Here is a 14,427-nt window from a genome sequence, read left to right as displayed (position 1 = left end):
TAACGACTGAGACTACGAAACTGAAGTTCCTAGCTGTACGTAAAAATGACGTACTTAACTTTACCAGTAGTTACTGTTTTATTGCGAAATCGCGAGAGACAAATTTCTGTAAACTTAAATAATTGTAAATCCAATTCAGTGTCTTCACAAGAAAGGTCAAGCGGATGGGGTTATGGCTCAGACAATTTGAAGTACCAAGGTCATCTGTGACATAGTGGAGTGCGTGAGGATATTGCGCACCCCTAGTCCCTCCCCTTTCCCCTTGACTCAAACGAAAATCGGAAGCTTGACATATACGTTATTTGAATTATGTGAAAACCAATATGCCTTTTTTTTTACTCTGAATAGTCGCGAATATAATTGTATAAGATTGATTGCCTTTAGTTGTGTTTTTTTGGGTAAGGGACGAAAGAAGATGAGGAGAAATTGTAAACCGAAAAAAAATACCAGAAATACTAGATCAACATAAGAATATAATAGAGATGTCATGAATTCAACCACCTAGTCCACAACGTTGAATATTGTCCTTTGCTGGCACGTTGAAGATTCACAGAGGTGGGCGACTCAGCTAAGTTCTTTAGCCTATAGTTAATGAAACGAAGATTGACTTATTTTTTCAGTTTGTCAGGAATACAAATATATAAAGTGTTTCGTGCGAAGTATTCTAGTATTTACATATAAAACCCCACCCTAGACTATACAGTTTCATCGTAGCTCCAATTGTACAAGTGACAATTTCCCATTTAAGTCGTTTTTGAATTTTTAAAGAAAAGATACTAGTTGATACAATCCAAAATTGGTAAGAATATGTGCGGGTTTTTAATTTTCAATATACATTGAGCATTGGTATTCTGTAGTGTATGCAGGATAATCCCATTTAATTTGATTTTGAATAGATAAAAGATAAAAGATTTCAACAAGGTTTCCCAAAAAAATCGTATAATATAACAACAAAAAGTTAAAAACGCCGTCATGCTAATAAAACTTGTTGAAAAAGCGTAGATTCACAACTGTAATATTATACCATTGTCTTTATTTAACTTCATTAGACCTTATTTAACCGTTCTGTTTTACTTTTCACATAAAGTACGCGATACGAACGACTGATTCTTTAGGTATTTCATTTAAATATGTATTTGTTTAAAAGTAATTGTCTTTACAACACTTGGAACTTTGCACCCTAATGATTCAAAGAGAATAATTTTGTTAATGTGATTTATAACATGTATTAAAAGTAAGTTTACAATTTGTACATTACTGTTTCTTTTTAATTCGTTCTAAAGTACTTCAACATTCTCTCATTTAAAACAAGAAAGTAAATGTTGAAAAATGGAAAAGGTCATTTACGGTTTAAAGAATATCCTGCATTTCATAAAATCAACCTTAAAATCTAATGTGCAAAGATACACTTTTGTACATGTATATAAAAAAAGCGAAAATAGTAGAATGATTTTACTATGTTAGTTATTCCTTTCTTTTTTTATTTTTATCATTTTGAATTAATTTCACAATATGATTCGTCCGTCTTTTAAATTTAAACTATTGTTTTCAAGGTAAATACTGAATCTGCAACTAACCTTAATCATGGCTGATGAAGACAATAGTGATCAACCAGTTCGGAAGTCCAGGAACGTAAAATTCATGGAGAGGATAGATAGTTCAGAAGAAGTTATCAACACCGACAGGGAAGGTTACCAAACTCCAACACCAAATGAACGACATAATATAAAAACAAAAGAAAGTGAAGACAAATTTGATTGGTGTGGTTTGTGTTATGAAGATTTCCAGGACCCTAGAATATTACCGTGTATGCATACGTTCTGTTTTAAGTGCCTTGATGAATTTGTTGAACAGACTTCAGAAGAAAATAAATTCCCTTGTCCACTCTGTAAAATTAGTACTAGCATTCCAAACGGTGGCGTCACTGCATTTAAATCTAACATTTATGTTAGTGCTATGCAAGCCTCTCTCCAGATGGAGGCAAAGAAATCAGTCTGCGAAACTTGCGAAGAAGCACTGGAAGCACAAACTTACTGTCTTGAATGTAAGCAGAATTTTTGCAACAAATGTGGAAACATTCACCTAAAGATGAAGCTTTCAAAAGAACATCATTTAGTTAATTCTCTACAGACGGCTGAAAAAGATGGCCATAGAATGAAGTCCTACACTTTCTGTGATGATCACCGACAAGAAATCACATTATACTGTTGTGATTGTTCTATTCCACTTTGTGATGCTTGTCAAATAGACAGTCATGAGGAGCATGATCTTCAAAACATTGTTGAATATGCAAAGGAAACTAAACAAGATTTGCAGAATTCTATTGATTTGTTAAATAATTATCTCCCTTCCCTAAAAGATAGGCTTACCGATGTGCAGCTTTATGAGAAGGAGTTTGTTACAGCGAAACAGAACCTAGCAGGTGTAATTAAGGCACGTGCTGTCGCTTTGCATAAAGAAATCGATGATGTATCAGATAAGTTTCTCGAAGAAATTGAGAAAGAAATTCAGGTCGAAGAAGATCGTGCAAAAATTTTCAAATCTCGTGTTTCGGAAGCTGTGAGATTTGCAAGTCAACAAATAACAGCAGCTAACCACTACATATCTTTTGGATCGAACCCAGACGTTGCAGCAGGAAGAGACACTCTACGCCGCCATCTTCATGCCGCATTTAAACTTCTTCCTGTCGGATTCATACCGAGGGTCAACGTCATATTTTCATCTTCTAATTCAGGAGATACTATTTCCAGAGAAATGTTCGGTAACATTTCGAAGAGAGGCAAATTAAACATGGATCTTAAACAGGAAGCATCCTATAAAGTCCCCGGGCAGCACTTAATTCGCGGAATAGCCCCCGTCTCTGGAGGGAAAGCATGGGTTGCCTGTGGCTTCGATCAAAGGTTGCATCTAATAAACCGTCTGGGAAGTCGTATCCGAACAATCCGCCTTGGAAAGGAGATCGACATCGATTATGTTACTTCTGACAGCAATGACAGTGTCTATATTTCTTGTCGTAAGAACAGATGTGTAAAAGTTTTGAATCGGGACGTAAGAATCCGAGATCTGGCAATTTTGAACGACTACCCTCGCGGGATCGCCTTATCGCACACTAGTGACTTGTTAGTATGTGCGACCAAATCAAGCACATATGACAATTATAAGCATTCTGACAAAAACGTTGTGATGAAATATACTCACAACGGAAAGGTTATTACGGAGTTCGAAAGGTCGAAACAACACATGAAATATCCTAGGCGAATAACAGAAAATATAAATGGTGATATCTACGTTTCAGACCATAAAGAATCATGTGTTCATGTTTTAACTTTAGAGGGACGTCATAAGAGAAAATACACGGGGACAGAAGGTAATCTAATAGGGGAACCATGTGGCTTGACATGTGATAGGTATGGCCACGTCCTTGTTACAGACTACAAAAACCACTGCGTTCATTTACTAGATCAACAGGGTCAACATTTATGTAATATCTTAACCGAAAAAGACGGCATTAAGAATCCATTTTCCGTTGCCGTTGATGACGACGGATTTTTGTGGTTAGGTTGTAGTTTAGGTATGGTTCATATATTTCAGTATTTACTGTAAAATTATGACAGCATTCTATTTGGGATAACCCTGTAAAGTTCTACTATCCTCACTGAAGTTATAAACAGCACAGTAGTCCGAACTTCTGTGTTGACATTAATTATCATGGACTTGTACCAGTAATTGTAAATTATCTCTTTACAAAATTTTGAACTTTAATTTTCGAAATACCGGATTTCGGATTTTCTACCAAAGGAATAGACCAGGCAAAATATTTTAGAATATTCTTCAACGTTCTTTAAGTTCGTTCTTTGTTTCGCCTTTTGCACTTTTTTATTCGAGCGACTCTGCATAGTTTTTAGGAGACGAAACGCGCGTCTGGCGAACAGCTTTTCATCCGGGTGTTTATGATGGGTTTACATACAGCGTTGAAGCATTTAGTGAAGACGCACACCCTTCCGAAACAGCGGTTTCATAACTTTCGCTCAAGTTAAAAGAACTGTTGTGTGTTGTAATTAAGTGTTTCGAATTGACTTTCATTCATTATATAGTTTTGTATATTTTATGTATGTATATTATATAACATTTAATTTTCTTTGGTTTTATTCAAAAGTCATTTGTGTCGTATCATAGAACAGACAGGTGATCTGTACAGGGTTTATTAATTCACGAAACACAGTATCGAATACATGCACTTGACAGTAAAAAAACAGTTTTTCTCTCTTATTCATCTCAAAGAAAAGTGAAGATTTCAAGAAAAAGTTAGGATTGCAAATTGACCCTCAAACTCTCGTAGCCTGACTTAAAATTTGTTTAATTCAACACATCATTGTCAAGCTCGTGTAAAAACAATAGTTTTCATCATATATAGTTGCAAAAGAGACAATTTTTTTTTGTTTGACTTATATATAGTGGTAAATATTTAATGATGTTCAGGTCTAGAACAACGACTGAAGGTAAGTTATGAAAACATTGATGGAGTGAGATGAAGATCGGGTAATTTAGGAAAATACCACTGAAAGGAAGAGATGTTGGAAAGTGGTTAATTTTTTTTCCTGCAGCATGTCATTTACTGTTTTTTTAACGCTCAGAAAGAGTTGAGCACTCCCTCTTCTTCTTCCATATACTGGCCACATTCAACTTTCTGAATATAGACTAGCAAATTGGTCCTGCAGGGTTAAAAACAGGATAAAACAATGGTTCATCTTTATTTCATTTGAAATTTGAACGTCTCAAATGACTGTGCTGTGGTGATCTCCGGCGGAAGCTTGTTCCAGTCTTTGGTGGTATTCATAAAGAAGGGTCATCACCTGCAGTCTTTGGTTGGTGTTTTTACCACGTATCCATGCTGTTGTGTATGTCTGGATACTATAGTTTGTCTTTGGAGGTACAAGTCTTTGTGATGGCTACTTTGTCGTTGACGATTTTGTACATCATTGTGAGCCTGATCTTTCTGCGTCGTTCTTGGAGACTTGTCTAGCCCAATTCATTAATCACGTCTGTACACTTGATCTGTTTCTGTGGCGCTTGGTGACGTATCGATTTTATGATTTTTTTCAATTTGTTCACTATGTTTTTAATGATATGGGTCCCATAATGTTGTGGCCTTATTAGAGTTTTGAATGCTTGCTCTTTGATGCTTTCAGAGCCGATGTGTAGGTTTCTGTGGATGAAAACCAAGGCTTCTGTTTGCTTTAAAGGTAATGGTGTTGTTGTGTTCTCCCCAGTCTAATTAGTTTGTGATGGTGCACCCCAGGTACTTAGTTGACGTTTCGTGTTTAAGTACACGGTCACATACGACATCGGATTTAATGTAGAATTAAGAAGTATCTACATATTTATAAGTTCATATCGCATAGCTATGCAGATGCAAAATCTCAGCATGGAATTACCGGCAATCGGGAAATTCAGGGTTACCAGGTTACCATAGCTTCACCCTTGGTACAAGGTTAACGGGTCATTTCACCATGAAAGCTTTTATTGTTTGCAGTTGTATTACACTGTTAAATTACAAAGATAAGCTTTCAATATGAAAACAATTACTAGTATTACTAAAGAAATGCGGAATCATGATTGCTGGCTTATGATGTCATGTCGTTATCTCTTCTTTTTGTCCTTATGATTTGCAACACACTTACAGTGAATCATTTCATATGGAAAAATCGCACTGGTATGCCTACGCTGTTTACAGATGAAAACCAGAAAACTCCAGAATCCAAAATTAAAAACAACATGTCAAACAGACATAAGTTGTACAAAACAAGGTTTTTGCAGGACATAGCTAGATAATACATTGCAATGCAAGACATAGCTAGATGATACATTACAATGCCGGACATAGCTAGATAATACAATTGATTATCTAATTACTACCACAATTTGATACTAATTAGACTAAATAACATATGATTTTACTGTATGATAATAGCATTAAATTAACGTAAATTCCATATTTTTTTTTCGAATTGGTGTTTAGTGGGCTGATATGAAAAGTTTATCGCATGTTATAACATGGCATTCAAGTGATACTCGGCAAATTTCGGAAAATTCACCTCAGTGCTACGTTTTACCTCAAGTACAAAGTAGTGTACAAAACAATTATTTGCATACTGGAAAGTATATTGTGTAAAACAATAAACAAACAAATAAACAAACAAACAAACAAAAAACTAACGAACAAATTTTTAAATGAATGCATTTTTTTAAAGTTTCAAACATAATTTAGAAACTTATTTTAAAAAAGTTGACTTTTCCAAACATTGTTCATTATGTATATTTTTATCGATTCGTTTATATTCAAATATGTTTCTTCTCTGCATATGATAGAAATATTTCATATTTAATGTACAAAATTTAGGGACCGACGTCTGTGAACTTTTCACTCTATGAACTTCTATTTGGAAACTACGTAAAAGGATCAATACATAAATCTGTTATGTTTCTCCTTTGTTGAAGCATATGATAAAAAGATCATAACATGTCATTTTTCATATCGCATGTATTATCAGCCCTCGAGCCGTGCGGCTTTTGGGCTGATATTGAACTTGGGCTGATAAGACATGCGATATGTTATCTTATACTAATAGTTCGTTTCTTTGTATGTTGCATTGTCGTTTATGTTTTCTGTTGCACGTCAGTGTTTCTGTTGTTTCGTTGATTTACTTTTATAGTTGACGAGTTTACCTCAGTTTTAGTATGTTACCCAGATTTGTTTTCTTTCAATCGATTTATGACTTTCGAACAGCGGTCTACTACTGTTGCCTTCATTAACCCATATCTCGTATTTTGCAAAAAAAACTATATTAGATAGAGGTAAATGGAAAATAGAACAAATATCAGTAATACAAACTAAACAAAAAAGAGTTTATGAATTGTATTATTTTCTAAATGTTAAAAATGCCCAAAGACTTATATGCGCTACTTAGGCTAACTAGATTCTCTCTGTTTATAAACAAAGCTGAGTTTTTCTTCACTCCATAGTGCATTATCACGCCAAATGCGGTAAAGGAACATTTAGTTAAACAAATAGTCCAGGGAACACTATCAGCAGATTATAAATTCTCCTTAACTTCCGGTTGTCTGTAATATGGAAAACTTCCGGTTGTCTGTACTATGAAAAAAAAGAAAAATCACAAAATAATGAACTTAGAGGAAAATCTAATCGCAAAGTCCATAATCACAAGGCAAAATCAAATAACAAAACACATCAAAAACGAATGGACAAGAACTGTCATATTCCTGACTTGGTACAGGCATTTTCAAATGTAGAAAATGGTGGATTAACCCTGGTTTTATAGCGCTAACCCTCATACTTTGATTACAGTCTCATCAAATTCCGATAATCAGAACCAAGGAGAAGATAACTGTTGTTAGGCAGTGCAGTTTGTTTCTAAGATTAGGGGACGACAATTTGATATTCTGGGGGGGGGGGGCAGGAGGATTTTGAAAATAAATAACTTAGCCTTGATAATTACAAAAATAAATGGTTTGTTCTTTGGTAGTTTGAAAATAAATTACCTGACTTGGAATGTATTGACAATAAATAACTCAGCAGGTCTTTAGCTTCTTGGGCCTTCAGCGGTTCCAAAACCCTTCAAAAAAAAATTTGCCTCGCTCCCCTCGGCGAAATATGTTTAACAATACTTTCAAAAAGGCTACCTTAACCAAACTTTAATACTATGTACATTGTATATATTCAATACACGTATATTGGTTGGGTATATCAAGGAATTGTATATTATACAACTCTTGGGTATATAAATGATTCTTTTCGTGGAGAAAAGTATAAAATACTTAATCTAATTATACCAATTGTCTTTTATAATATACTATGTATTTGTGTTTCGTTTGTCCTGTCTCGCTATGTATTATCTTAATATGTTTGTATATATTGTCCTCTTGTACACAAATATGTGTCTGAGGTTATCAATAAAATCTTGAGTCTTAAATTGCAGGGGATTTAATGATTAATTTTGATTAAATGATACACAATAACTTGACTGTACATGTATTATTCATAATTAACAAATATTTTTTAAATTGTATGTTTTCGAATATCATAAATAAAGTTGTGAAAATGAATAATCAGTCCCTTGCTTTAATGAAAATGAAAAATCTTGCTTCAATAGTGCAGAAAATGAATAATCTGTCCTCTTAGTTTACAAAAATAAATAACCGATCAAAAACAAATCCTCCTGCTCCCCCCCCCCCCCCCCCCCCAGAATATCAAATGGTCGTCCCCTTAGTGTTAAATAATTGAAACTGTACTGTATTAATACATCCTACATCCTATACCTATACATCCTCTTCCATCATACGACCGCCCCTCAGAATTATGAGTTTTACTTGGTTTGAAAAGGTATAGTGATATCTAAATTGTGTATACCAGGACCAACCACCAACCATAGGGGTTTGAAAATTTGTGAACTTTCTTCTTTCCGGAAAACACCAATAATTAAAAGATTTTCCCTACCACATAAATGAAAATTAAAAAAAATTACATTATCCTACTATCTTCTAGATGTGCGTTTTTTGTCGTAATAGCTAACACTGTGTTACGGTCCAAATGAAGCCAACCAGTCTTTGTTTTATTGTCAAACGCCATGCGCTAAGCGAAGACGCATCTTATACTAAGTTTTTAAGACACCTACCCAGGGTTTGAACCCTCAGCTCTCCTCAAAAGTGGCGGTCGAATTTATAATGTAAAGAGGAATTTTGATGAGTACAGTTATAAATACAAAATTTAATCCTGGTATATATGATGAGTTTATTTACAACCACTAGGTAGATGCTACTGCTGGTAGAGTCTTAATTCCCTGAGGGTATCACCAGTCATAAATATAAAATATCTGTTTACAAAACGTTCGGATTTTTGAAATGCTAAGGCTTTTCTACCTCAGGAGTAGATTACCTTATCTGTATTTGGCAAAACGTTTAGGAATTTTGGTCCTCAATGCTCTTCAACTTCGTACTTGATTTGGCCTTTTTATCTTTGTTGGATTTGAGAGTCACTGATTAGTCTTTTGTAGACGAAATGCGCGTCTGGCGTAAATACAAAATTTAGTCTGGTATCTATAATGAGTTTATTACAACCACTGAGTCGATGCAACTGTTTGTTGAGTTATAATTCCCTGAGGGTATCACTACTCCAGTAGTCAGCACTGTGCTGACAAAAATTATCATTGATATGGCCATAATTTTAAATTATCATTGATATGGTCATAATTATAAATTATCATTAATATGGTCATAAATATAAATAATCATTGATATGGTCATAATTATAAATTATCATTGATATGGTCAAAATTATAAATTATCTGTTTACAAAATTTTTGATTTTTTGAAAAACTAAGGCTTTTCTACCTCAGGGATAGATTACCTTATATGCATTTGGCAATTTTTTTTATGAAAATATTGTCCGCAATGCTCTCCAACTTCGTACTTTATTCGGACTTTGTAACTTTTTTTTTTAGATTTGAGCGTCACTGATGAGTCTTATGTAGACGAAACGCGCGTCTGGCGTACTAAATTATAATCCTGGTACCTTTGATAACTATTGTAGACGAAACGCGCGTCTGGCGTAAATACAAAATTTAATCCTGGTATCTATGATGAGTTTATAAACTTATTACTGAGTGATTACTTGTCCCCTATTAACATCACATAACACTGTTCCTTTCGATATTTCAGCATTTTTTTTTAATACAACTCATACTTGACAAAACAAAATATTTGAACGTTTATTCTAGTAATATGTTATAATATTTCAAAATATACATAATGTAAAAATACAAAAGCCTAAGCTAAACTTCAAACTAAGTTAAATATATGTATACAGTAGTTGTCGTTTGTTTATGTAATATATACGTGTTTCTCGTTTCTCGTTTTGTTTATATAGATTAGACCGTTGGTTTTCCCGTTTGAATGGTTTTACACTAGTAATTTTGGGGCCCTTTATAGCTTGTTGTTCGGTGTGAGCCAAGGCTCCGTGTTGAAGGCCGTACTTTAACCTATAATGGTTTAATTTTTAAATTGTTATTTGGATGGAGAGTTGTCTCATTGGCACTCACACCACATCTTCCTATATCTATATATTGAGATGTAAAACTTTTACTATCTTAACGACAGCTCACTGCAATTTAAGTGTGCAAAGTTTTATATGTTCGTGTCAAATTTGATGAAAAACGGTACATTGTCAATGACAATTGTGACCGTATTTATATAAGCAAAAAATCAGAAACCAAAAATGCTGCATGACGTCGTATCAAGCTCGACGATATTTTGTGATCATGCCATCAAAATTGTTTTTTGCACACTTATAAGTCTGGAGCCTATGACAGTAAACATAAGGACCTTATTTTCAAAATGAGCATATTACAATATCTACCACTTACAATTTACCGACTTTTAGAACATTGAATGTTTCATGTTGTTGAGTTTAAATACTATGCAGCAAAGGTATGAAAAAAGCTAAAAAAACTTTGGTTAAACATTGAGTAAAGTATTTAACTCCTCCACGGTGATCACAAAGAAGTATAACATGTAAGAACAGAATAAGGAAGGTGTCTAGCAATGACGCTTGTCAATATTAAACCTGTGTTTAAGGCTACTATAATAAAAGTTCTACTAAATAAATAAAACAACAGTATTTGTTGTTTGGATTTGATTTTCACAAATATTGTTGATTTATTGTTTATAGCCATCTTGGGAATATTCAGCCAATGAATAATGCACAATATCCAAAATGAAACAGAAAAAATTGTGTCTTCGGTAATTTCACTACACATACCAGTCCGTACAGGAATGAACACTTCGAGAAATAATCTGCATAACAGTAATAATATCAATCAAGTAAGAAAATCCACACTACTTTGTCGGCGGGCATAATATGGAATCTTAACGTCGTCATCCTTCTTCACTGAAAAAAAACCTCTTTTATAATTGATATTATGATAAAGAAGTTAGTAGACATCTATAAAAAATAAGTTACAAATCTTACATCATATACCATTTCAAGACTAATGGCCGTTATTAGTAATCAAACTGATGGGACTAAAAACAATACAATGGCAAGAAAGGAAAAGAAAAAAGTCGAAAAAAACAAACAACAGTCTAAAAACTCTAGATATAACTCTTAAAAAACCTGAACAACAGTCTTAAAACTCTTAAAAAACGTGAACAACACTAACTCCACTAAATCCGTAAAGTTCATGTGTCTGGTGGGTAAGCTGCTACAGCTGCATTTAATGGCACGAGTCGTGAAAAACGGAACTTTTGCTTCGTCATGGGAAAAAAGAAAAAGGCCAAATGACAAACACTACACAAAACACTACATACAAGAATAAAAACTGAACAACACGAACCCCACAAAAACACTCTGGTGATATCATGTGCTACGGAAGGGCGAGCAGATTCTGCAACACTTCCTCGATTATCTGTGACAGCAATACCAGAAACACAATTTATTTTGTTCGCCTGTTACCTGCTTTACAAATGAAGTTTGCTCATTATCAATGGCGTATGAAGACAAATAGTTGATAAAGTCTACATTGTTTGTACTCGGGTGTAGTTTTGTCTCACTGCTAATCTACCACCTCCATTTTTATATCGTTAATGACGAAGGCTCAACTTTCATTTTAGACGGAAACCGTCTTAAATTAAACTAAAATGCTCAACTTGTGAAGATTTTAGTAATCAAGCATGACTTAATTATGCTAGTACCCGATATATGAGCATTGTAATGTCAAAAATAGCCCATATTTATGTAGCAGAAGCATTCTACTTACCAGTAAATAGCTAAAAGAATACATTTTCATACTTTTGAAACTGCAATATTTAAGGGCCAAAAAAGGGGTCTTACTGAACCTACTCCTTTCTGCTCAAGACTACAATTTTGACTGCTTATGGTAAAACAAATAGTATTTTCAAGAAACTTTAAAGAAGTACATGTTTTAACCAAACCAATTTGTAAAGTTATATTTTTTGCCACTTGATAATCATTGATTTATTTTAGTTTATCATCGATGCAAAATTTTGACATTTATTCTTACCACAAGCTTTGGAAGACGTTCAAACCGAATACGTCAAAAATAGAACTTTTGGAGCATTAAATGCTATCGGGACTTACACGTGTATTGGGAGCATTAAAGCTGAACTGGACAAACATGAAGAAATCAAATCGTTGTGAAAGATCTTCAAATGAGCAAGTTGAACCCTTAGTTTTTCGTAGAATCAAATAACGAACAAATCCATTAACCAATAACCAAAAACACAAGATTGGTGTACGATATCTTAGAAGCATGAGTTCGAATCCCAGTGAGGGAAAAACAAAAAAAGTGCAAAAGCAAATTAACAGATCTTACATTGTTGGGTTGATGTTTATATAGAATAGAAAAGGGAATGATACCGATTCCAGAGGACCGTGACGCCACGTTTATCAGGGAAAACATGCATCAGGTACGATTGAGACCAAACCACATACAAATCTACCACCTCCATTTTTATATCGTTAATGACGAAGGCTCAACTTTCATTTTAGACGGAAACCGTCTTAAATTAAACTAAAATGCTCAACTTGTGAAGATTTTAGTAATCAAGCATGACTTAATTATGCTAGTACCCGATATATGAGCATTGTAATGTCAAAAATAGCCCATATTTATGTAGCAGAAGCATTCTACTTACCAGTAAATAGCTAAAAGAATACATTTTCATACTTTTGAAACTGCAATATTTAAGGGCCAAAAAAGGGGTCTTACTGAACCTACTCCTTTCTGCTCAAGACTACAATTTTGACTGCTTATGGTAAAAAAAATAGTATTTTCAAGAAACTTTAAAGAAGTACATGTTTTAACCAAACCAATTTGTAAAGTTATATTTTTTGCCACTTGATAATCATTGATTTATTTTAGTTTATCATCGATGCAAAATTTTGACATTTATTCTTACCACAAGCTTTGGAAGACGTTCAAACCGAATACGTCAAAAATAGAACTTTTGGAGCATTAAATGCTATCGGGACTTACACGTGTATTGGGAGCATTAAAGCTGAACTGGACAAACATGAAGAAATCAAATCGTTGTGAAAGATCTTCAAATGAGCAAGTTGAACCCTTAGTTTTTCGTAGAATCAAATAACGAACAAATCCATTAACCAATAACCAAAAACACAAGATTGGTGTACGATATCTTAGAAGCATGAGTTCGAATCCCAGTGAGGGAAAAACAAAAAAAGTGCAAAAGCAAATTAACAGATCTTACATTGTTGGGTTGATGTTTATATAGAATAGAAAAGGGAATGATACCGATTCCAGAGGACCGTGACGCCACGTTTATCAGGGAAAACATGCATCAGGTACGATTGAGACCAAACCACATACAAATCAGAGTGAACATTTTCCCGGACCTTTCAAGTTTATTGTGCTTCAATTAAGTTTGTCATCTTACTTTTAATTATTTGTACTTACGTGCAATCTGTACGAAATTCATACCCCATAAAATGCTCCATATCCACCCAACAATCACAAGAAATGTCACCATTTGTAGGAAAGCGGCCAACAGATTTAACAGGAAGGCATTCCTACGTTTACTTATCTTTGTCTGAGCTCCACAAAAAACAGTAAAGGAAGATATCAATGTACCTGAAATAAAAATGTAAAGTATATTCAAGCTAACAAGTTGATGACAATGCCATTGGTTTTATTTGTTCCAATAATCGTGTTCCGCTTTCCAGCATAATTGGCCGTGCTCACATTCGTGCAACTTGTTTACCAATATTGAAATCGCTCGGTTACTGTTTCATTAAATATCAAATGTTTATGTAAACTCTAACGTGAAAATTGTAAATTTTGAAATTCTTAATAGTTTTGTTTCTCCCTAAAGCCAGGGTTAGACGCTGGTATCGGTTTACTGATGAGTGTAACCACAGTTTAATTCATCCAGTTTTAAAATCGATGATTGTTTCATGTTCCTTGTTTTGTAATCTATTTGTTTAAATGTAAATTTCATGAAGCCATCAACCGTTTGTTTTCTATGTTGAAAGTTTATTAAATATATCATTGTATACAGACAAAACAGAACAAAATATTGTGCTGCTGATTAAAAATCAAATTAAGTGTACGGATTACAATTTGAAATAAATCTGAAAGCATGATGGGCGTAATTCCTAAAATACATCTTATAAATATAGTTGTGTCAATTATGATTACAAAAATCATCATTCTGGCTTTAATTTTACACTTTACCGACTTTCTTTGCAAAGTTTTACACTTACCAACAAATAAAAAAGGGAGTTGCATTTTAAAATATAGACAAATGCACTTGTTTCAAACATATCTACAACCGTCATTTTATGTTAAATTTATCATTATGTATTTGATAAAT

General features: G+C 33.8%; 2 protein-coding genes across 3 annotated transcripts in view; one reads left to right on the top strand and one right to left on the bottom strand.

The window, feature by feature from the left end:
* Positions 1-14,427, bottom strand: part of LOC134710313 (protein stum homolog) — a 338,001-nt gene that overhangs the window by 297,632 nt on the left and 25,942 nt on the right. Inside the window, exons 2-3 of one of the 2 annotated variants that reach the window (XR_010106111.1) lie at positions 13,512-13,685; positions 10,840-10,963 (exon numbers count right to left, since the gene is read on the bottom strand). Coding sequence is in view for 1 of the 2 variants with exons in the window: in XM_063570618.1 (XP_063426688.1) it covers positions 10,893-10,963; positions 13,512-13,685 (245 nt within the window). In the remaining variant the exon portion in view is untranslated. Of the gene's footprint in view, positions 1-10,108; positions 10,964-13,511; positions 13,686-14,427 lie in introns of those variants that run through there. The other variant, XM_063570618.1, reaches the window with a different exon arrangement.
* Positions 1,169-3,959, top strand: LOC134710303 (transcription intermediary factor 1-beta-like). Its single transcript, XM_063570610.1, has 2 exons — positions 1,169-1,234; positions 1,554-3,959. The coding sequence occupies exon 2, from the start codon at positions 1,585-1,587 to the stop codon at positions 3,601-3,603; it is 2,019 nt and encodes a 672-aa protein (XP_063426680.1). The 5' UTR covers positions 1,169-1,234; positions 1,554-1,584; the 3' UTR covers positions 3,604-3,959.

This window comes from Mytilus trossulus, chromosome 3 (genome assembly GCF_036588685.1).
Source record: "Mytilus trossulus isolate FHL-02 chromosome 3, PNRI_Mtr1.1.1.hap1, whole genome shotgun sequence".
In the NCBI taxonomy this organism is placed as follows: domain Eukaryota; kingdom Metazoa; phylum Mollusca; class Bivalvia; order Mytilida; family Mytilidae; genus Mytilus; species Mytilus trossulus.
This window is presented reverse-complemented; position numbering and strand designations above follow the sequence as displayed.